General features: G+C 40.4%; 1 protein-coding gene across 1 annotated transcript in view; it reads right to left on the reverse strand.

Moving 5' to 3' along the window:
• Positions 1-1,906: 1,906 nt before the first annotated feature.
• LOC136882028 (alpha-tocopherol transfer protein) overlaps positions 1,907-25,756 on the reverse strand; it is a 39,779-nt gene continuing 15,929 nt past the window's right edge. Inside the window, exons 3-7 of the mRNA XM_067154533.2 lie at positions 24,545-24,704; positions 22,765-23,014; positions 16,216-16,326; positions 10,835-10,940; positions 1,907-2,351 (exon numbers count right to left, since the gene is read on the reverse strand). Coding sequence (XP_067010634.2) covers positions 2,200-2,351; positions 10,835-10,940; positions 16,216-16,326; positions 22,765-23,014; positions 24,545-24,704 — 779 coding nt within the window. The 3' untranslated portion in view covers positions 1,907-2,199. The remainder of the gene's footprint in view (positions 2,352-10,834; positions 10,941-16,215; positions 16,327-22,764; positions 23,015-24,544; positions 24,705-25,756) is intronic.

Raw genomic sequence — 25,756 nt, forward strand, 5'->3', positions numbered from 1 at the left:
CGCCCGCGGCAGTTTGTCGCACTTTCTAAATATTTATTAATAATTTCGTTGCTAGCCGCTGTAGGGCTTAGGGCGCTCGTTTCATCCCTCCTCTCCCTCTCTCTCGCCTGACGTTGTTTATCGTCAGTGTATTGCCTGCTGCGTTCCGGAGTAGTTCTAAGTTTTCTTTCACTCTCGCTTCTGCCGCGGCAAATTGCCTTCGTGCGTAGTGTATTCTTACATGACTGCATTTCCAAGATAGTTTCTTACGTAAACTTCATGAGGTTTATGGTGGCTTTCAGTGAAGTGTGGTGCTGTAGTTTTATCTTGAATTGTGAGCAAATCATTAATTGAAATGTACAAATGCAAACGTTGAGGCAATTCGCTCACGCGCGACCACTCGCGCGACCACTCGCGCGACCTCTCGCGCTCTTTAAAAACTCTCGTAATTTTACCAGATTTTGCAAAAATAATTCATGAATTCTTTTTTATATTGAGAAAATACTTTTACTGGGTAATTATGTTAGAACTAGTTGAAAGGCAGTTAAAACAGGGTACATATTTATATTTTTATCAGAGCATTCACTGCAAAAGGAAAATAACAGCGCATTAACCTTTAATTAGTCGCTCACGGAGATTTCCTCCGGGTCGATTGCATTTTGCACGGTACTGAAATTCTCTGTTGAACTGTGGGTCTCCCCATTCCTATACTTTTCTCCTTGTTCAGTTAGACTCGTCCTGTCAGCATTTCGGCGCGATCGTGCATCCTGTGTGCGGGTGTGGGATAATTGTTTTCACGAGTGACATCGCCTGGAGGTTTCCTCCGTGTGCGATTAAGTAAATTACCTTATATTTTAGTGCACATTTTTTTATTTTGGAGGTCGATGACATTGTTCTTTTGTTCTTCTAAACTTATTTTCGAAAAATATTATTTCCTATTTCATATGATGTGATCGTCGTAGGTAATGGCGAGTCTCACGAATTTAATATCATAAGATCATTCGACATAGTTAAGGTCTACAGTATTCTGCTTTTAGATCAAATACACTGTGTAAAAATAACTTAAAAGTACTTAAAAGGGTTTATTTTAATTTTACCTAAGAATACTGCAAACGAACATGCCGAAACAACATCTCAAAGGACGAAAATGACGCGCATTTTTCAACCCCGGAGGTTACCTCCGTGCGCGACTAGTAACGTAATAATCTTCATGCGACTAGACAAGGGTTAAAGTATTAAGCGTGAGCAATTTGCCTTCGCGTGTTAATTAAGGCCACGGCCGCTTCCTTCTCACTCGTAGCCCTTTCCTATCCCATCGTCGCCATAAGACTTACCTATGTCGCTGCGACGTGAAGCAACTTGTAAAAAAAAAGTTATATTGTAGGCACAATAGTACATTATGCAACAAGCCTATAGTGGCAATAAGACACGAGTATGTTTATAAATCGAGCGAAGCGTGTTTTATAATTTCCATATAATATGATAATATTGTAATTTTCTCCATTCCCCCTTAACTGTCACTAGATGAGGTCCACCCTTCTAAGAATTAAGATACCGTATCGTAAAACTGAGGTAGGGGTCAGGAAGGGTATGAAAATGATGTCCGAAGCGTCGGGGTCAAAAGTTACCAAAGTTTAACTAAGGAAAGTTGTTTAGGGGAGATGAAAATTTGCAGCCTGGCGCAAGTAAGTGGAAGCAATACCAGATTCAGCTACAGGCCCCATGATCACCATCTTATTTTCCTTCATTCCTAAGTTGAGCTTATTTACTCTACGCGCAATAGAAAGATTGGCTGGACTCGAATCCACCATCTTGGAAACAAAATAACTTACATTAAACAAAGTTAATAGAATTCACTTCAAATCGATGTACAATTATGGGAGGCAAATATTTAAATTAAATAGAAATATATACCTGTATATATTGTTTTATTGAATTATCTTTCTTAAGAAGTGAATCGGGAATACATTGAAAGATTATATCGTTCTTCAGTTGCTTACAATTAGTGAAGAAAATTGGAATAAGTCTTTAGCCCATCTGAATTTCTTTTACCATCAGCCAGCCCTAAGTCTGGAAAAAGTAAGGAGGGAAACTTTGTCCCACTATATCAGCTAACTAAAGCTAACATTTCGATGAGTTCACTTGTGTTTAATAATATATCTTTTAGAAATTTCTTTGGCGTAAAATTTGCATTAACCAGGGTTTAAATGATTATATCGCCTAATCCACAGAAAGTTTTCTGAATGATCCTTCGAAACCGAACATTTCGTCACATGTTTTAGGTTTTCCGGGTCGTTTGCTCTCGTCCGCCTTAAGATCGTCATCCTTCCTGAAGTAGTCTCGGTATTCTATCATCTTCTTCTTCCATTTCTCTGTGAACAATAAACAACACTGTTATCCATTTATTGAAAATTATTTTGAAACTGTCGGAGGAAACATATTATAGGTGCCAGTATAGCATTCTGTGAGGTGCAAGAAAATTAGGTGTGGGAATTTAAAGAGAAGGTTCCTCCAGTATAGAGAAGAGAAATAGGGATCGTCATATTTTGAAATGTTGTAAACTACCAACAGGTGTTGTAACGGAGATTTCCTTTTGCAGATTACCGAGCCTAATTCGCATAGAACATATTACTAGTGGTTCTGTCTCGAAGTCCTATAATATTCCTTGATAGTTCGCCATATGTTGATATCCAGGTCCACAAGGATATACAGTGGAATTTTGGTCAGTGAGGCTGAACGTAGCAGGTAAACCAGTGAAAGAAATATACACTCATGTTCATAAAAATCAGAACACCTTGATAGACTAGAGATAGGAAGTTCATATTCACAGGACATGCGCATTTGGGTCACCTAGGTTCAGCATGTGTCCTGTTGGCTAGTAGGAACTGGGTCCTTCATGGGCATTGATAACTTGTTCCATGAGTGATGGCATCGACGCGTATAAGGTGCGACTGCTGTCCTGGGGTACAGCCATCCATGATGCATTCACCTGGTTCCACAGTTCATCGTTGGTGGTTGGCATTGGGTCACAGCGCCGCACCCGTCGTTTCACCATATCCCACACCTTTTCGTTTGGCGACAAGTCTGGTGATCGGGCGGGCTATGGCAACAGTCAGGCATCCTGCGAAAACAAGAAGGCACGTGTTCGTGCAGCAACCTGTGGTCACGCATTGTCCTGCTAAAAGATGGCATCTGGGTTGTCGTGCAGAAAGGGTAAGGCTACGGGTCGCAGGATGTCATTCTTCTTCTTCTTCATGTGCCATGTCCTCGCAGAACGTTGGCGATCAGTAGCATGATCTGTTGTTTGTTCATAGCTGTTCTGAACAGAGTAAGCTCTGTCACCCCAAACCACTGGTTCAAGTTGCCGAGCCATGATGTCCTACTTCTCCCCGGACCACGTTTTCCATTAATTTTCCCTTGGAGTATTACTTGCAGAAGGTGGTATTTAGAGTTCCGCATCATATGACCAAAGTATTCTAGTTTCCTTCTCTTGATGGTAGTGAGAATTTCTGGTTCTTTGTTCATACGGTGCAAAACGTCTATATTGGTCATTTTAGCTGTCCAAGGTATCTTCAGCATCCTTCGGTACGTCCACATTTCAAATGCTTGCAATCTCTTGCACATGGTCTCAGTTAGTGTCCATGCCTCAACGCTGTAAAACAGAATGCTGAAAACGTAGCACCGGAGTAGTCGTGTCCGTAGTGAAATGGAAAGGTCACGGCTTGTCAAACTGGTCACAGTGCCCTGGACACGCACGAAGTGTGATTTGTGGTTGTACCCAATGGCACCCCACACTATAAGGCCTTGAGTTGACGATGTATGTCTTGTGCGAATTCAGTCAATGTTATGCCTCTCCCTCTGCCTGCGGCGAACCAAAATGCGGCCATCATTTTCAAACAAACAGAACCTGGATTCGTCCGAAAACACTATATGCTGCCGCCATTCCTATCCCCAGTGACGTCGTTCCATACACCATTGCAGTCTAGGAAGTTTGTGGACATTAGTCAAAGGTAGGCGGAGAAGTGGACGACGCGCCGGCAACCCAGACCGTAATAAACGGCGACGGACTGTCACTCCTGATAGTGTAAAATGTGTTCCACTGTTGCGCCAGTGCCGAGGAGGACTTAGATCTGTCCTGCAATGCCATTCGGATGAGCTGTCGATCTTCTCGGGAGGGGGTCTGGGTGGGGCAACCACAGCCATCTCGTCGTGTTCTACGGCCTTCTGTGAACCATTCTGTACACACCCGGTGCACTGCCGATATATTTCGTCCCACACGAGCAGCGATTTCTCGGCATTACGTTCTCTCATCCAAATACTGCGCCCTCTTTCAAGCTCACTTATTTGACGGTACGGTACTCGCATAAGTCTGCGAGGCATCCTGCCCGTCTGCTCACGACACACTGGTCCATTACCTTCGGTTTATAGCGACAGCGAGAGCCGCAGGCACATTTTACCAGTCGGTGGTGGTGCGCCGAGATATCGATGTGGACCTTGAACCTGAGGGCCGACATGGTTCAAATGCTAATCATTTCTTTAGAACATACAGTACTAATGCATATGCCCTGTGAATATGAACTTCCTATTTCTAGTCTTTCAAGATGTTCTGGGTTTTACGAACATGAGTGTATATTCGTTGATAAGCTTTTGTTTCTGTTCTAACAGCGGTGATTTAGAAAACTTTTCCAAGGTTTTGTAGAATAATATGTGCCACCTAGATATTTAATTATATCGCTGTCCAAAATTGAAGAAATCACTTCTGCTGAACCAACACTATCCTGCTGTAATTAAAATTGCTGAACTTTTGATGACTTTAATTTTTAGGTATATAGATGATAATAAATATTTTATGCGTCGATTACTGGAATAGCTGAACTGATGCTGCAGGGAGTCAAAGCTTGGTCATCTGCAAATCTTGTGATGTAGACAGGCTCGGTGTCATAATTCAAAATGTAACCATGTTGAGTAGCAAAACTCGGATCACAGATTTCATCGTAAATTAATATCCAGATTGAATAATGAGGGTTACACTTGTCGACTTTGTGGCATTCCAGCTGTTCTTTTTGATCGCTTTGTTTTCTATGAACATTTGGAGGCGAACAGTTAGAGAGGAACTGATTAGAATTGGGAAAACGTGGGATGATGTAGAAGACCTGGCTGCACATCGTAGTGAATGGAGAGCTTTCCATGATGTCTTTTGCTCCACAGAGAGACATAGGAATTATATTAGACGAATATCAAGAGAAAGAGATGAAATTACGTATGATCGCGTAAGATTAAAAGCCATATCCATTACAGAATGTGCAGTTTGTTAGTAACTACGATCATTGGAGGATAGTTCCCTCTGTACGTCTGCCCTCTGAATCTGAAGATCACGCGTTCAGGCCCAGCAGAGGTAGACGGATCTTTTGAAAAAAATGTTCAGTCGGCCCTGATATGTTTACCTGGAAAAAAATTCTCCATAGATCACCGAGTCCTGCAATTTGGATGATGGACCGCGTCCTGACCATCGGTTCAGAGGGCGCGGGCTTGATGCCTAGCCGGGTCGAGGATTTTATGCGCTTCTGGCTAATTTTTCTAGGCCGGGGTAGGGTATTTGGTTTCTTCTTAACACATACAACACATCACATTGAAAACTACAATACAGAATACAACCATCTATATGGGGTTGGCGTCAGGCTGACTCAATTCTAAATGTCGACCCCCAAGAAACTCAGAAAAAAAGCCAGTAACAATAAGATGGATGACCCAGCGGAAGTTTATTCCTCTGTCATCTGGTAGATCAAAAAGTGACGTAAAATTGACACGCAGGCAGCCAAGATTGAATCACATAAATATACCTGCATAAGGTACTTGAGGCTATAGATTCTTCTTCTTCTTGTTGTTGCTTTTGTGAAAGTGAGGGTTGAGAGTGTGGTTGTCAGAATGACTGGACTAAGTAGGTGAAGAGCTGTAACAATGTGGGCTAGGCATGCGGTGATCAGAAAGAATAGCCCCGGAAGCTGACTAACAACGGAGAGGAGTCCGGAATGATCTGGAAGTGGAAACTTTATTGGGAATTCTCCACTGGCGAATGTGCACGAGTGTGTCGCGAGAATGTGTCACCAACGAGCGAGTCTATCAGACGATCTTGGCCTACACGGAATTCAGCCCTGCGTGGGAATCCAGAAGTTCGACGCACCGCAGTGCTGTGTTCGCACCAATTTATTGAGTACAAACTGAGACGAGTAAAAATCTCGAACATATAAAAAATTAGGTTCCTCAAAGGTAGTCAATCACTTAAGTGTTTTCCTATCTTGAAATGATCAGCGTTCCGCCCCAGTGTGACAGCAGGCTTGTCAGTTGTCCTTTATCCTACAAAGGAGGCATGCAGTGGTGTCTCAACGGTGCAGTAGCAGCCAGCATCTTGGGAATGTTTGAAAAGGGATGTCAGATCGCGTTTGGACCAACGTAAATGAGATGACGATCTAAGATCTGCGTTCAAGCAACAGAGGGTTATTCACGAATATTTGATTTAGTTAAAATTTTAAATCGATCATAGGTAACCGATTTTGAATACTCAAAATTGATACTTGGAAGACGGATAACTAAATAAAATAAGCATTTCTGAACCTAGATTCTAATTCTAATGAAATAAAAGGGTTACTCAGCTGGCATGATCCATTCTAAATATACGAAAATTTTAACCACTATGGGTTAATTTCGCTGGCATGGGGGCTGGGTGTATGTGTCGTCTTCATCATCACTTCATCCTCTTCACGACGAGCAGGTCGCCTGCATGTTCCTGGAACCATTCCCGGGCGACGTGGGAGCGATGTGGCGGCGTGTTATCATCTTGAAACACCGCAGAACATTCTGGGCGCTGGAAGGCCAAAAATAGGTGGAGATGATCTCCGAGCAGCACAACATACCGCGTACCATTCAAAGTCTTTTCCGGAACAACTAGGGGGCCCATTCCATACCAGGAAAATGCACCCCAGACCATAACAGAGACACCAGCGCCCTGGACCACACCTTCGAGGCAGGCGGGATCCATCGCTTTATGTGGTCTGCGCCATACACGGTGCCGCCCATCGCCATGGTGCAGTTGAAATCGTGATTCGTCTGACCATATTACGTTACGTCAAGTCAAAAGACCTGCACCTGACGAGCCGAAAATGTCCTCGGACACTCCCGGCACCAAAAGTGATACGCCATTGCATTCATTTCATTTCATCACGAAGGCAGTGTTTACCTTTTTGCCTTGAAACAGTGTGGTGACTTAAGACGGTGGCGGCCGCAAACTTCTGGCTTCAGCTCCAGCTGCTCATTGTCACTATTTACTTATAGAAGACCTTTGTAAAGGTGACTTTTCGATTATAAATGTCCCAAAGGCCAGGAGCCTTCTGGCAACTAAACGTTAGAGAAATGACAAGCGAGCACGTGGCTCAGTGGGTACGCTCGAGTCTTGTGTTTAGGGCATCACTGATTCAAGTCCCGCTGCATGCGTGTTTTTCCCTTCCTTTTTTCCCGTTCGTATGTTTCATTCTACGTATATACTGGATAAGAATTCTTATAAATGATTCAAAAGTTGGGTACGAATATGAAAAAAAGTTAGGTATTAAGTTGAACAAATTTGTATTTTCCGTATCAAAAGCAAAAGTAAATTTCCAACCCAAAATTTTTCATTTTTGTTCCCAACTTTCGAACTGTACAAAACCCGGAGGAAAACGTGTGTTGGGATATGACAATCCAGTGAGCTGTCACCAGGATCAAATGCATAGATTCACTCTCATCAGGCAACGTACGTAAGATAGGTAGAGAACACAATCAAGGAGCCATTTTAAGTCCCCGAGACGAGGAGCCACATTCCGTTCATATCTGGAAGTGTTTGTCTATGTGTATGTGTGCGATGCCCTGGCAAACCTACGCAACACAGAGATCTGAAATGTTTAACTTAAGCGTATCCGTAGACGAATCCTTATACAGGCAACCTGCCTTCGTTAATTAGTTACAATGGTGCTTCTTCCATGGTCAGCTGTAGCCTACGTGGGTTGTTCAAAATTTGGAACACATTATCATCTTAGCTTCAAATAGAAGGACGTTTAATATACACTGACTTAGCAAATGTCATGGGATAGTCACCTAATAGCGTGTGGGGTCTCCTCTGGCCCTGCGAACTGCAGTGAGACGTCGTGGAAGTGAGTCGACAAGTCCCTGGTAGTCCTCTGGACGCAGCTGACACCAAATCGTTTGCAGAGCGGCCGCCAATGCTGGTCTGTTCGTGGGTGCAGGATCCATGACACGGAGCCTGCGTTCCAGGACATCCCAGATATGCTCGATAGGGTTCATATCGGGGCTCCTGGGTGGCCATGGCAGTCGTTGGACCTCCGCTGCATGTTCCTGGAACCATTCCCGGGCGACGTGGGAGCGATGTGGCGGCGTGTTATCATCTTGAAACACCGCTGAACCGTCTGGGTGGAGATGGTCTCCGAGCAGCTCAACATACCACGTACCATTCAAAGTCTTTTCCAGAACAACTAGGGGGCCCATTCCATACCAGGAAAATGCACCCCACACCGAGACACCAGCGTATTGGACAACACCTTCGAGGCAGACGGGATCCATCGCTTCATGTGATCTGCGCCATACACGGTGCCTCCCATCGGCATGCTGCAGTTAAAATCGTGATTCGTTCGACCATATCACGTTACGCCATTGTTCCAGTGTCCATACCTGGTGACTGGCGACAAATCCGCGTCGTTGTGCCCGATGACGTTGGGTTAACAGTGCCACCCGGCTGCGGCGCCGGCTTCCATACCTCATAGAACCCATGTTCCTATGGATTGTCCACTGAGAGACGTGTCTAGCACGGCCTGTGTTGAATTGAGCCGTGATTTGTTGCACGCTTGCCCATCTGTCACTATTGACAATCCGTCTCAGATGTCGCCGGTCACGGTCATCGAGGGTGGCTGGACGGCCGGTCGTTCTTCTGTTGTGGACGGTGACACCCGCATTCAACCATTCTCGATACACCCTGAACACGCTTGATCGTGTGAAGCTGAATTCCCGCACCACTTCCGAAATCGCACTTCCCATCCGTCAGGCACCGACCACCATACCCCATACGGTGTCAGCTCATGACGACGGTCTATGTTACACGTGCAGAGCCACTGCTCACAACTGCCGCTGGCACAGGGGGCGTGTGGTGCGCAGATAACACACCTGCGCATCAGTGCTCCGCTATCCTATGCCATTTGCTCAGTCAGTGTAGGTTATCCGAAAGGTATATGAGGAAAAATTAGTTTTTATGTAACCATGGTCTTTTATATTGTTTTAACGTTATTTGTACCATCTACAACCCGGCATATTAAGCATTGAAAGTATCAATATTATTAAAAATAAAATAATGTGTTTGATGCAATTTATGTAAAAACAATGTGTGTTGAAACTGTAATGTTTTATTTTGCTCTTAAATAGATGGTTTGAGGGGAGCCGGAGGTGCCCATGCTGCCCATGTTAAAAATATGAAATTTAAGGAACATTTATGGGAAAACTATTACTTCTATTAATTTGAAAATTTGTCAAGAAATACAGTGTTTCAGTCTTGAAGTCAGGGCGGGGGATTTTTTACTATCTTTTATAGTTTCCTCTAATTTAATTTTTTGTTACCAACCCTAAATTTTTTGAAAAAAATTGCTATATTTAACTAAGTTACAAAAACATAGTCACCTCAAATACAAGTTGATAGGGAACTCGAGAGGGTGTCACACACTCTATTCCAGAATTTCGTCTATGTTTCTAGTCTAGTTTTGAGATTTACATTTGAAGATGAAATTCACATTGTTGGAGATAAAGGTTACATAATTAAAGACAGGAAACCTTCCTCTCGGGTTAGCTGGCCACTATTACCTTATTGCGCTGGCCTGCTCGATGAAGGGCAAAAACGCCCCCGTAACCAAAGGAGCGCTTTACACGATAAGTATAATATCAAGAAGAATAGGCGCGTCAATGAAATATTCCAAAACTAACAATAACAAAAGTGGGATGTTTGGCGCCCTTAGCTCTCTATTTGTTATAGAAAACAGTGTAGCTAACCTTTGCACACACACATATACTTAGTTAATGTAATTAATATAATTCAAAAATTTCTGGATAATGTAAGGAAATGTGCAACTTCAGGACGAGAAAATGCCAAGTAATTCGCTAAGAACACACGAGGGGCTGTCAGTTCCATTCAGCGCTTGCACCCATTTCCTCTGCAAGCACGTATAGAAACAGCAATAACTCCACTTCTAGGGCGAGTAGAATGATAAATCAAATGTTTAGTAGTAAAAATGAAATAAGGTATTTTTTTATTTGACCACCTCCGGCTCCCCTTAAAATATCTAATGGCTGAAGGCGGGCGAAGTCGCGGGTGCATATTAGTAATGAGGAGTGTTAGAATAAATATGGTCGATGTGATCTCGCAATCTGTGATGTTGTGTTAATGGATGGTCTTGACTGAGAGACATATAGAAGACTCTTATATCAAAGAAGCCTCATCTCATCACACTCTAGAGAAAAGGTTATTTCGTTAGTTGTAGTTTCATAGGCCCTGAGTCAGTTTCCAATTTCGATGAAGATATAGTTATGACCATTTGATTTTCCCTGGTGGAAAATTTGACACAATTTTTCGTAAACTTATTTGCGTTACATGAAAAGGGTTGCATCTATTTTTCACCGCTGACCCCCAACCTCTCAATGTTAAATACATTTCACGTCAAAACTACCTGCCATGACTTAGTACTGGATTTGTACCTCATTTAACGCTGGCAGTGTAATTCACCTGACCATAACCCAGCCAGGCGTTTTCTACACACGAAGAACTACTCACCTAGAAGATCTCGAAGAGGAGGTTCTTCACCACCGTAGTCCTCCGGGAATATTTCACGAGGTACTGAGTCGAACAGATTACCCATACCATCGGTGTGAACATGTATCTGTAGGTTAAAGAAAATGCGATTGCTTTATAAACATGGTGAAGAATTACTAAATTTATATCTAAAATCTATGAGGAGTAGGAGAAATTAAATTTTGATTGTATAAACACTTTTCACCCTTCATATCCTTCCCTTTATATTACCGATACATTGATTTTCGAATGCTCAGACAGTTTTCACATCCTTCTCTCTCTGATTACTTATGATTACAATCCTGATCATTTAAAACATAAAATAATTTTAGCCTCGCCCGTAAATGATTGCCAGTTTCGATTGTGAGTACGAAGCTCTGCTCGCAGAGTTCAAATGTTGATTGGAGTAAGCCTACAGTATAAAAAATACACTACAATCGCAAGGAAAACCAACCTTTCAAAAATATTTGTGTTTGATTTATACCGTGCACGATATTAATGGTTACATTTTCCTACATTCACACATAAAAAAAACTGACGTATTTCAAGTTTCCTGTTATAATGTACAAATATACGTCGCTGAAGTACTGGAGAAACTAGAACTGTGGACAGGGACAAAGATCTTAGGACCCATTGAAAAGGAAGGAATATGGAAGCTGAAAAAACATGAAGAAGTGCATAACAAGGTGGGCAAAGCAACGGACGTTATCAGGAAAAGGAGGCTGACTTCCTTCAGTCATGTGTTCCGTATGTCTGACGAAACAGATCCTGACACAAGTTTGGGTTCTCAGATGGCAGCAAGGAGTGGTTGATGATTTGAGGCTGAGCGGGATAACGGAACAAGATGTCCTAGATGGACGCATCTTTAAACAACAAATCCAGGATTGGAGGATACCTGAAGATGAGGTCAAACCAGCGAAATGACTTCATAGAACAGAAGAAACACTCACATTAAGATAATGAAGGACATGTGGTTGAAAACCTGAATGAACGATGCCAAATGAGGCGGTAATGATGTTAACAAAAATACGTCGCTGAACCCTGCAAGCTACGATTTACTGTTTCTTGGATCAGAAGACAGAATTTACACTAAGAAAAGGAAAATCCCTACTATTCGCTCAATAAAACGTAATATTATAACATACTTCAAAATGCTTAATGCTTGATTTTGAACAATGTTGTCATTCTAAGTGACATTCACTGTTCAGTGATTTTCTGAAAATAGAATTTTCGGGGATTTTTCGATCATACCGACCACTATCTGATCTATAGTGAACTAAGTATCTGTAGGCCTAGGGTTGAGAAAGTGAAATCTGTCGGCAAACGAATAAGGGTGGAAAATTTCCAGGACGAGGAAATTAGACTGAAGTACATGGATATGATTAGTGAGAAGTTTCGAACAGTGGACAGTAAGCAGGTTCAGGATATAGAAAGAGCAAGGGAATGCCTAGGAACGACTGTGTGCAAGGATGGGAAAAAGCGAACATCTTGGTGGAAACGTAAAAAGAAGGCTTATCAGAAATGGCTCCAAGCAAGGGTCGATGCAGACAGGGAATTGTAAGTAGATGAAAGAAACAGAGCGAAACAAATAGTTGTGGAATCCATAAAAGAAGTCGTGGGAAGATTCTGGTAATAACCTGGAAAGGCTAGGTCAAGCAGCAGGGAAAACTTTCTGGACAGTAATAAAGAATCTTAGGAAGGGAGGGAGAAAGGAAATGAACAGTGTTTTGGGTAATTCCAGCGAACTCATAATAGATCCCAGGGAATCACTGGACTGGAGGGAACATTTTGAAAATCTTCTCGACGTGAAAAGAAATCTTCCTGGTGGTGTCGCGAACAACGGAGCTCATGGGGAGGAAGAAAATGAAAAGAAAACCTACAACCTGTTTTCCAGTCATTGACCGGGTCAGGGATGGAATGAATGAAGCAGATATAGGCTATTAATACGATGGGGTCGCCACTCCCAAAGTGATTTATTAATGACTGATAGATGCTATGAAATGAGAATGGAGAGTGTTGCTGGAATGAAAGATGACAGGGAAAACCGGAGTACCCGGAGAAAAACCTGTCCCGCCTCCGCTTTGGCCAGCACAAATCTCACATGGAGTGACCGGGATTTGAACCACGGTATCCAGCGGTGAGAGGCCGGCGCGCTGCCGTCTGAGCCACGGAGGCAGGAAGAAAGTAATGTTGATGAAATTACGCGTGAGAAGTGGAAAGGATGGTAAATAAACTCCACTGTTATAAAGCAGCAGGAATAGATTAAATTAGACCTGAAATGGTGAAGTATAGTGGGAAGGCAGGAATGTAATGGCTTCATAGAGTAGTAAGATTAGCATGGAGTGTTGGTAAGGTACCTTCAGATTGGACAAAAGCAGTAATTGCACCTAACTATAAGCAAGAAAACAGGAAGGACTGCAACAACTATCGAGGTATCTCATTGATTAGTATACCAGGCAAAGTATTCACTGGCATCTTGGAAGGGAGGGTGCGATCAGTCGTTGAGAGGAAGTTGGATGAAAACCAGTGTGGTTTCAGACCACAGAGAGGCTGTCAGGATCAGATTTTCAGTATGCGCCAGGTAATTGAAAACTGTTTTTTTCTTTTTTTTTTTTTTGCTAGTGGCTTTACGTCGCACCGACACAGATAGGTCTTATGGCGAAGATGGGATAGGAAAGGCCTAGGAGTTGGAAGGAACAGGCCGTGGCCTTAATTAAGATACAGTCCCAGCATTTGCCTGGTGTGAAAATGGGAAACCACGGAAAACCATCTTCAGGACTGCCGACAGTGGGATTCGAAGCCACTATCTCCCGGATGCAAGCTCACAGCAATTGAAAAATGTTACGAGAGGAATAGACAGTTGTGTTTATGTTTCGTAAATCTAGAGAAAGCATATGACAGGGTACCGAGGGAAAAGATGTTCGCCATACTGGGGGACTATAGAATTAAGGGTAGATTATTAAAATCAATAAAAGGCATTTATGTTGATAATTGGGCTGCAGTGAGAATTGATGGTAGAATTAGTTCTTGGTTCAGTGTACTTACAGAGGTTAGACAAGGCTGTCTGTAATCTTTCACCTCTGTTGTTCGTTGTATACATGGATCTCCTGCTGAAAGCTAGAAAGTGGCAGGGAGGGATTCAGTTGGTTGGAAGTGTAGTAAGCAGTCTGGCCTATGCTGACGACTTTAATGGCGGATTGTGCCGAACGCCTGCAGTCTAATATCTTGGAACGTGAAAATAGGTGCAATGAGTATGGTATGAAAATTAGCCTCTCGAAGACTAAATTGATGTCAGTAGGTAAGAAATTCAATAGAACTGAATGTCAGATTGGTGATACAAAGCTGGAACAGGTAGATAATTTTATGTATTTTAGGTTGTGTGTTTTCCCAGGATGGTAATATAGTAAGTGAGATTGAATCAAGGTGTAGTAAAACTAATGCAGTGAGCTCGCAGTTGCGATCAACAGTATTCTGTAAGAAGGAAGTCAGCTCCCAGACGAAACTATCTTTACATCGGTCTGTTTTCAGACCAACTTTGCTATACGGGAGCGAAAACTGGGTTGACTCAGGATATATTATAAATTAAAAAGTAACAAACATGAAAGTAGCGAGAATGATTGCTGGTACAAACAGGCGGGAATAATGGAAGAATGGTAGTCGGAACGAGGAGAAAAGGGATAAGTTAGGAATGAACTCGATGGAAGAAGCTGTACGCATAACCGGGCTTTGGGTATGGGGTCATGTGAGACGAATTGAGGAGGATAGGTTACCGAGGAGAATAATGGACTCTGTTATATAGGGTAAGAGAAGTAGAGGGAGACAAAGACGACGATGGTTAGACTCAGTTTCTAACGATTTAAAGATAACAGTTAGAGGACTAAATGGGGTCACAGCACTAGTTGCAAATAGAGGATTTTGTCGACGTTAATAAATTCACAGAGGCTTGCAGACTGAATGCTGAAAGGCATAACGATCTATAATGTTAATTTATGTACTATCCGCACACTTTATCTTGGTGCATTTACATCCTAGTGCTGAATCGGTCGTCCTCGGCGATCTTCGAGATTCATACTGGCAACCTTTGAAACACAAACTATGAATCGCTTAAGCATCGTTGTGCGACATCTGGCGTAAACTTTACGTACTAGTACTGTTGTTGTTTACACATCAAAGTCAACGTATAGAATTCATGCTAGGAACAAGAGTCGCATCGAGAGATATGTTTTATAATGTTATATAATGTGTATGTGACATAGTTGTTGGCTTAAGATGATAACGGTTTAGAAATTTCATATCGATCGATCATATTCTCGATTCAATTCAGATTTCATTTTCATTCAGTTGGCAGCACTATCGATACCGGGACAGCTCGCTCCTTACTCCTCACCCCGTACACAAATGCATCAAGATAAAGTGTGCGGACAGTATGTATGTATGTATGTAGAATTTAAAACATATCATCAGACGTCCATTCATAATAATAAATAGCGAAATTCATCGTTAGTGAACATACGGATATTTACTATCCAAGTACAACCACGCTGTAAAAATAATAACAAGTATTTGTCTTCAAATAGATATTCTAACTAGGCAAGAGTGGATTGTTGATGGGTTTGTCAGATCATTTCAACTCAAGGAAAAAAAAAAAAAAAAAAGACGCAGCTTATCTGCTTTGCCCTCCCCTACTTATTATGTTAGAAATATTTCTAAAGAATACTCCCTTAAAATTTAATAGTGAAAATATTATTTTTCCTTGTATAGATAACAAAAATAATTTGAGGCGCCGGTAAACTGTGTACTGTATCCGGTCAATAAACATAATCAGAACAGAAATAAATCATTCCATACAATGTAAGTTATATTGAAAAATGACCGGAATTTATATCCACTGGAAATTAAAAAATAACGCTATTCTCTAATATTCAAATGAACGTTCATCATTCATTGACCACCGAGCTCGATAGCTGCAGTCGCTTAAGTCCGGCCAGTATCCAGTATTCGGGAGATAGTGGGTTCGATCCCCACTGTCGGCAGCCCTGAAGATGGTTTTCCGTGGTTTCCCATTTTCACACCAGGCAAATGCCGGGGCTGTACCTTAATTAAGGCCACGGCCGCTTCCTTCCAGTTCCTAAACCTTTCCTATCCCATCATCACCGTAAGACATATCTGTGTCGTTGCGACGTAAAACAAATAGCAAAAAAAAAAAAAAAAGCATTCATTGACCGCCACAGCCTGTGACGTAACGACGACGTTGCAGTTGCTGAGCAAAGATCAATGTTTGAAGATACGTACATAACACTGACTATAAAAATATTTCCTTGTAACGTTCATTTTTTCAATTGTTTGTTAAAATCGGGACTTACCCTGTCGGACAGTTTCTTCTTCAAGAATGGCCTGAAGAGACCTAATAATGTATCGATGAAAGCTGGGGCGTAAATAATATGGATTGCCTTTAATCGAATCGGATACGCTTCCTAGAAGAAGAAAATACAAAACACTGAAATTTATAGTAATCTTAATCTCCCTATAGTTTGATACAAATTTATAAATAGATAGAGACATCTGCTTGCCATCCCAAGAGACAACATAGATCCAGAATACAAATAAATTATTAGTATATTAACATTTTCTGTAGAGGGAACACAGAATAAACAAAAGAGATTTAAAATAATAAAGACGATATGAAATTTTACAGGTAAATTTGTGATTGTGTGAAATGGTCAACAAATCTCTTAAAATTTCCGGGCCAATTATTTTTATATCACGTCCTGGAACGCCATTTGACGTTCCATGCATTAACAGATAAATGATCCCTTGCCAAAGTGATGTTCGGTTTTAGGAAAGGTTATTCCACTGAAGCTCAACTTGTAGGATTCCAGCAAGATATAGCAGATATCCTGGATTCAGGAGGTCAAATGGACTGTATCGCGATTGACATGTCTAAAGCATTTGATAGGGTGGATCATGGGAGACTACTGGCAAAAATGAGTGCAATTGGACTAGACAAAAGAGTGACTGAATGGGTGGCTATATTTCTAGAAAATAGATCTCAGAGAGTTAGAGTAGGTGAAGCTTTGTCTGACCCTGTAATAGTTGAGAGGGGAGTTCCTCAGGGCAGTGTTATCGGACCTTTATGTTTTCTTATATATATAAATGATATGAGTAAAGGAGTGGAATCGGAGGTAAGGCTTTTTGCGGATGATGTTATTCTCTATAGAGTGATAAATAAGTTACAAGATTGTGAGCAACTGCAACGTGACATCGAAAATGTTGTGAGATGGACAGCAGGCAATGGTATGTTGATAAACGGGGTTAAAAGTCAGGTTGTGAGTTTCACAAATAGGAAAAGTCCACTCAGTTTTAATTACTGCGTTGATGGGGTGAAAGTTCCTTTTGGGGATCATTGTAAGTATCTAGGTGTTAATATAAGGAAAGATCTTCACTGGGGTAATCACATAAATGGGATTGTAAATAAAGGGTACCGATCTCTACACATGGTTATGAGGGTGTTTAGGGGTTGTAGTAAGGATGTAAAGGAGAGGGCATATAAGTCTCTGGTAAGACGCCAACTAGAGTATGGTTCCAGTGTATGGGACCCTCACCAGGATTACCTGATTCAAGAACTGGAAAAAATCCAAAGAAAAGCAGCTCGATTTGTTCTGGGTGATTTCCGACAAAAGAGTAGCGTTACAAAAATGTTGCAAAGTTTGGGTTGGGAAGAATTGAGAGAAAGAAGAAGAGCTGCTCGACTAAGTGGTATGTTCCGAGCTGTCAGCGGAGAGATGGCGTGGAATGACATTAGTAGACGAATAGGTTTGAATGGCGTTTATAAAAGTAGGAAAGATCACAATATGAAGATAAAGTTGGAATTCAAGAGGACAAACTTGGGCAAATATTCATTTATAGGAAGGGGAGTTAGGGATTGGAATAACTTACCAAGGGAGATGTTCAATAAATTTCCAATTTCTTTGAAATCATTTCGGAAAAGGCTAGGAAAGCAACAGATAGGGAATCTGCCACCTGGGCGACTGCCCTAAATGCAGATCAGTATTGATTGATTGATTGATTGATTGATTGATATGCTTGGTCGGCATATTGACATCTTTTTTGTCGTTCACCTCCGCCGCTTGTTGAAGTTATTGTTCCATTTTGGTGGTCGGGTCCAAAATAAGGACACTTCTCGTTTTTCTGCCGATTGCTCCTCGACGACTGCCCTCCTCAGATACATTTATCAGACGACCTCTTGGTGAAACTTATTCAATTTCTCTTGCCGATATCTTTATTTTTCGAAGAGTTTGGCTCTTTCATTTTCTACTCTGATTAATGTTTTAATTTCCTAGTGGTTTAACGTCGCACTTACACAGCGAAGGGGATTAATCTGCAACAGTTAAGATGCTTTTTGTATGACGGAGGAAGATATACCTTACTTTCTTCTTTTTGGATGGTATGAGCTGCTTCAAGAAATGGTTTTCTTTGTCCAGTTTCAACCAATAAGAGAACTTCAATATTCACTTGTTTAATATTAAAAGACGAAATCATGTGGCGAATCTCCATTAGAAAGATGAACTTATTTAATGTATTATTTGGCCAGAATGGGAAAATGATAAGAGGAATTATCCGTAAGTTAAAAGTGCTAATTTGTGCTTCATTCTTATAAACATATCATGCAGCATGTTTTGCACATGATACGTGCGAACGCATGGTGCAGTTATGAGGCTTGAAGTAAATGGACACGCAGCGAGATGTAGTCCCAGTGACGCATACCCAGAAAACAAGGTAAACAGGATGTGTAAAAATATAACTTATATTATAGAGATCATTTCAGAAATGTACACAGTGAAAATGGAGTTGAGAAGTATGTGAACACAAGAAATTGTAGAAACTTGCCGGCGGAGTAATCCCTGCAGCTGTGAAGGGGAACCCCACTCGAGAAGTAAGACGCCTTTGGCTGTGAATATTAAGGAGTGTCTCGCCTGGACTCAACGTTTCATTTTAAGATTGTCGCGAAGCGATTACCATTCTCGTTGGTTCCAGAAATTATTGTAATTCGAAGTTTTATTTTTGAAGGGAATTAGATGAGTTCGGTGAACATAGCCATTTATTGTACGTGGCTTGCAACAGAAAGACTTTCACTGTGTGCTCAGCTGACGTTGAGATTGGCAGTTAGTTTGTGACGGACAAACTCGTAAATGATTGAGTTCGCTAGAAGAGAAGTGAACTAGAGTTTGTGTATTGGCCGAGCTTATCTTGTAAGGTAAAATCACACAGCTAGTTCGCTGCACGGCCTGTAAAGAAACAGTTCATTTGAGGACATATTGACATATTTATGGCCACAACAAAAGGCTCGCTGAAAATACGTTACTGTGGAGGAAAAGGAGTTCAATGACATGTTTCGTGAACACGATTGGCAAAATATCGCAGCTCATCTCAGACGTCCCGGCGTGAATACTTAAGGGGGGAAACCTAGCTTAACACGGGGAAAATAGGCCAATATTCATTCGATTGTTAGGCCTATATATGCTACAAACATTGTTGACAAATGCTGCACATATCCCAGTACTGCCATGCTTCAGAGCAATCAGAAGCAACTTCAACAATGTCAAAATTCTAATTATAACATTTTCAAATAAAATGTTCAAAATTTCCCGCCTTTATAACAATATATCACGGTTTCCTTCATAACCCTCTTACTGATTCACGGATAATTATGAAATTTTCAGAGTTTCCTCGCATAGTGTTGTACTACAATCTGTACCTTGTTCAGATCAATAGGATTTAAATTAGATTTTATATAACATTTTCATTTTTAAAAAACTATAAAAAATTTCTGGTGCTCGGAATAAAAACGCGATAAAAAATCCAAATCACAGTCTATGTTAATGATTGAGGTTCATTTTGTAGCTGGAGTTTTGATACACACTTTAAAAAAAGGAAAAGTACGAAAATTTTTATAAACTTGGAATTTATAAGGGAAACAGTGATATATTGTTAAAAAGGCGGGAAATTTTGAACATTTTATTTTAAAATAATAAAATTATTAAAATTCTGACATTATTAAAGTTGCTTCTGGTTGCCAGGAAGCATGTCAATACTGGGATATGTCCAGCAATTGTCAACAACAATTGTATCATATTTAACAATCGAATGAATATTAAACTACTTTTTTCCTTTGTTAAGCTGGGTCTCCCCCTTAACTGAATGAAAAGACGGGTGTGCTAGTACGACGCGTTTTTTAAGTGTACAGTATCTCTCTTTCTTTTGTTGTGTAACATATGAATTTGTATTTTTTATTATCAAGTGCTCTCAATGTGTTCATTAACAATACTGTGCAATATCATGAAGACTCCAGCTTCCGAGATGGATTAAGTTACGTTGTGAAATGTCATGAGTCATTGAAATAATTATTTTATTATTTCCCCAGAAATGAAAGTGGTAATTGAAACCGTTGGAAAGAATATCTGTTTTAGAATAACTGAACGTGTGACTTGAATTAAAATTGCATCAGAGGTTACGTATGTTTATTTCAATCTTCGCTGATAAGGTTAAGCTTAGGGGTACTTTACAGTTACTGATGATGTTAATGACAGATTTATCTCTGAATATTTGGAAAATATTGTCACGTGATAGTTGCCGTGCGTTTTGTATAGTGATAAATGGCAAAAGATTGTGTCTTGTCCTGTGAAATGAGTCGTGTGATCGATTCGAGATTTTTATAAGTTCCTGACTGGATTAACTGAAGTTAGGACGTGATGTATTATGTTTGAATATATATTTTAGGGAAGTGTGGAACACTGCAGTGAAGTTCAGTGTCTTTTGAAGCTATTCCCTGTTAGACTTTGTTTATGATGTGTAGTTATAATCGTCGTTGTATCCCTTAGCATAGTACTGCTCCAACATTGGTTTCCATAACCTCAGTGGAATGTTGTAAACCCAGGTAATAGTCTACGGCAGGATCAGTGTCTAGAATGCTGAATGGAAATGTAGAGGGAGTATTATATGTATCACTGAGGCAATGTCTGTATATTCACGTAAATTATGGGATGTCAAGTTAAAATGAGAGAGTTTGAGGTAAATTTATATAAGTTAGAAATGGATACTTTCATGTCTCTTTGCGTGTTTAAATTTTAATGGAGTAAAGTAATGCAAAATCAATTTCGTAGTTCATGAGTGGACTAATATAGGATTTAGGTGCCAACCATGAACGTGTAGAGATTTTCTTTGATAAAAGTATTTTGGTAGAATGGACCATGGGTGATTGTTTGTACAAGTCCATGGTCATCTCAGTCATGGTGTTTGTCATTATTGCAGGGTGTGAAATGTTTGTAATCAGATGAAGTTAGAAGAATGCCAGGAAATCATGAAGCTAAGGTGCATGTCCAACTGTGAACAATAGTAATAATAATAATGATAATAACGATAATAAGTTTTAATTAGAAGTAATGAATAGCTAAAAACTTATAAACCTAGCATTTAAATTGAACTATTTTCATATGTAAATATTATATGTTTTCCCTAACTATCATCGTGGGTAACGCATGTTTTATTGGAGTGTTTTATAGGTTTTTTCATTCATTGTATGTTGTGATATGCAGTGATGTCGCTATTGCTCTGTAATCTACGTTGATGCGTTGAGATTTTTTGACATTCTAGATTTCCACGTTTGTTAATTTGTTTTGTCAAGGAATGTTAGGGTAGGAACTGGTTTAAATATCCTTAACCATAGGCAACGATAAACTAAATACGCTTCAACAACAGCTAAACGTTATTCTTAGATGAGATTTGTAAGATTTTGAAGATGAGTTGCTCGGTTCTTTTAGTTATGAGAAATGAAATAACATTTGTCAAAAGAAAAGAAGTTCAAGTAACAGATCTGCTCAGTCCATAGTGGAAAACGAATTACTGTATTGATATATTTAAAAAAACGCGCGGTCTTGGAGTTTCTTTGTGTCATGAGAAGGGTGCTTTAACAATGATATTAACAGACGGATACATGTCGAATCCTATTAATGGTATTGAAAAACGGATTCAAGTGGAATCCTAATAATGGTATTGACAAACGGATTCACATGAAATCCGACTTACCGTTTTAGCAAAGGGAATCAAATGGAATCCTTAAAAAGGGTCCTATGTGAGTATTCGGATTCATGCAAAATCCCAATTGCGACTATTTATGAAAATTATGTTGGTGACCCAGAAGATTATATTCATGTACTATTTTATATTTTCTACGTTATTGTGTAATTTTATGAAACAATTTTGGCTTTGGGGATTAAAGTAATTTTAATAGTCCTATTTTCTTTCTTTCGGCTTGGGTTGCTAAAAATCGTATTTCTTTGATTTAGTAGTTCAGATCAGTTAGGGAAACCTTTGTATCCTATCAAAGTGTGGTGGGCTTATCACGACCCATGGAAGAAGAAGAATAGGTGAGTATTTCAGCTACGCCAGGATTTTCAAGAACTGACCAGTGTGCAGGAAGGGTACAATATGAATATTATGAAACCGTTTGTACGCTTCCTAATTTACCTATTCTACGTAAAACTGTAAATGTTCATATATCTACCACAATTATTACCCTTTTTACTGTCTTCACCATTTTGTTTATACCCAATTTTGTACTTATGTTAAATGAATTATTGTTTGTGTAAATTATATTTCTTAGATAAAACTTGTCGAGACAGCCTTCCATTCGAAGAATCAATCAGAAATTAAAATAGAATACAGAAGTACAACTCGTAACATTCGCTTAGACCGCCTCAATCCATTAGCTGATCGACTTGGCGCTACTTCTACAGCACAGCTTGTATATAACAATGGCAGTGCTGAGGCGTTATTTTTGTAACGATGACAATAGTGTAACTGTTAAAAAAATTAACATTTTTTATTTTTCACCCACCACCAGTTTGAATGCGTACCTGGACTATCATGAGGAGTTTCTTGACAAGAGGAATGGTGATAGTGGTGACGTGACCGAAGGTAAAACCTCGCATATCAAGAACAAGCACCCAGTTAAGACATATATCTTGAAGTAATTGGAGACCGCCCATCATCAAAATCAACTTCAGACTTTTGCAGTAATCAAAATCCTTCGCGTCTAAATCCAAAATTTTGTAGAAGATGACTCTACTTCCTTCTGGGGTCATTTTCGGCAAAGGATAACAGAACCTGGAACACATGGTGAAAGCAAAAGCAGAGAGAAACAACTTTATTTACAATACCTACAAATATAGCGAAGCCGCTCCATGCGGAAAATACAATAGGACGCAACGTACTGATCAGTTATAAAGTATAATATATATTTATTCATTAAAGGCACTGCATACATTGGACATATCCATAATGCGCAAGTGATCAACTGCAACATGTTCGGAATGTATGATGAATCAGTAACGTAAAATGAAATCTGAATTAAAAACTACTCCAATAACATAAACAAAAAACTAGATTAAAATTGAAATAAACTAAAAACAAAAATTTATTTCATAATTTACAGAAAAACATTTTTGACCAGGTCGGACTGAAACATGAATTCCCTTAGTTTATTAATAGTTGAAATATACTTTGTTATATTTTTGACAAATATATGTTCAGACTGTTTGTTCCTATTTGTTCCTATGTCGTTATTGCAGTTATTTAGCACAAAATAGCACAACTCTTTGCGTAACAAAATATCTATCAATTGCCGTAAATGTTAACTGATGATGTTGATTGAATGCACTAGTACAACTCTACAAATGGGCATCAATTCTTCCTTACTCAGGCGAAATTTATGGAAGAACTTAAGGGCAGCATTTGAAACTGTTTATCATGATCCTAAAAGAAGGCATTATACCTTGAACTTCCGAAAACTCCTACTCAGTGGCGGCTCATGCCACTTGATGGGAGGTGGGCAGATGTGGATTTCTAATTTCCTTGAATCACATACTCAGCGTGTATCACTCACTGCAAAAAAGGTCGAGCTGAGGTCTTTATTCACCGCAAGTTTGGAGCGCGAAATGTGTTATCTTGGAATCGCTGTAACATGATATTTTCTGTAAACACGCACACAATTTTGGTACTATTTATCGTACCTTCTCTCTACTCTACGTCACGAAATACTTCCTTTTATGGCCACGTGAGTAGATATACCTTCACAGTGGAGTGCACAGGCATCTTTCGCACAAACACGCGGCTCGACATCACGCCCCTGCAGAGTCTACTTCGGCCGTACCAGAGTCCGTGGCTCTACATTCTCTCTGCATTCGGGAGACGAAGATGGACTGGTCCCCCACTGTCGGCTGTCCTGAGAATAGCTGTCCGTGGTTTCCATTCTCCTGCACTGAGGCGAATGCCGGGACTGTTTCTAGTATAGACAACGGCCACCAACCTTCTCCATAGTTCTTCTTCATCGAATCAAATCTCTCAGGCTGAGAGACGGCGTTGCCGTCAATAGCACCTTCCATTTCAGAAATATTTCGGGTTCAAGCCTATTACCTTGTTATGTTCCCGAATGCACTGTACATATACTGTAGTTTCATTTTCTTCCGTCCCGCGCGAATATTGCCAAGCCCAAAACGTTCACGATCGTGTAAATGACACAGTTTATTCCAATATTTCTTTCCGTTATTATTCCTTATGTTTTTGCACGGCATAGAGAACGGAAAACTAACCCACACAATAAGCATGATCCAGACAAAAAATATGTTTCTTACTCACTGTTTATTGAAGTGTTCTTGCAGCTCGGGGTCCAGCGGGTCTCTCTTTCCAAAAAACTCCGGCGCTAGTCCTTTTATTGTGCAAAGCATATCTATAGAGTGTTTCACTTTCTCCAAGCTGTTCTTGCGGCCAATTAGCGCACTTCTGACACATCGTTCATCTGAAATTTAAAACCATTCAGAATAATGATGATGATGATTATTATCATTTCGTTCTCCCACTCTGGTAGCCCCTTTGATATTTTCTGGAAGAAATGAGTAAGTACGGCTGGGAAGCTCCCAGTCGGATTTAGAGATCGTGACGGCATATCATTACTATTGTGCTTTTCGTCTGGTATCTCCGTGGACTTTCTGGAGGGTGAAAGAAGAACGTTCGTATCCTAGCTACGCCCTTTAAATTCTAGTGCTTCGTCACCGGGGATATAAAAGCAGGCTCGCCGCGAACAGGATGAGTAGTGCTGGAGAGCAGTGTTGGAGTGTTGCAAGAGTGTTGGTCGTTGTTTAGTAGTTGGTGGTGCCTTGTGTTGTGCTGCCGAGTGTTATGTGTTGAGTAGTCAGGTGAGTTGATTGTGCGAGTTATCGGACTCGCCTGGAGTCGCGCTAAGTGACATCAGTCTTGCGCTTTGATAGTCAAGCTCGTGTATCCAGCCTGCATTGGAACTGCCTTATAGAGTGTTTAGTGCGTGCGAATTGAAGAGAAAGTTGAAAACTTCCGATCAACATCATGGGAATATCGCTCTGTCGATGTAAATACCAGCAAGGTGAAGAACCTCTGTAAGGATCAGATACTAATGTAAAGAGTCACTAATTGGTGAAGTATTGGCATTCATTGTCGAATATAATTCTGTGTGTTCTAACTGGATCATCCACGATTAAAAGAGGAATAAAATAAACAGCGTTTTATTAGTAAAATGATGATAATAATAACGGACAATTTTCTAAAAAAATGCGATAAAAACAGGAGTCAGGACGGGGATGGTTTGTCACCTTTCCTATTTTAACTGTGCTCTGAGGAAGGTGATTTGAGAGTGGAGAAAATCAATCACGAAAGGTATTAAATCGGGAAACCAAACAGATAACTATATATATTGCGTGGCTTTGGTGGATGACATTTGCCTTGTTTGAGGACACACCGGACAACGCCAAAATCCAAATCGAAAACTTAACAGAGTAACCAGGAAAAATAAGTTTACAAATATCCTTCTCAAAGACA

This window comes from Anabrus simplex, chromosome 10 (assembly GCF_040414725.1).
Source record: "Anabrus simplex isolate iqAnaSimp1 chromosome 10, ASM4041472v1, whole genome shotgun sequence".
Taxonomy (NCBI): Eukaryota; Metazoa; Arthropoda; class Insecta; order Orthoptera; family Tettigoniidae; genus Anabrus; species Anabrus simplex.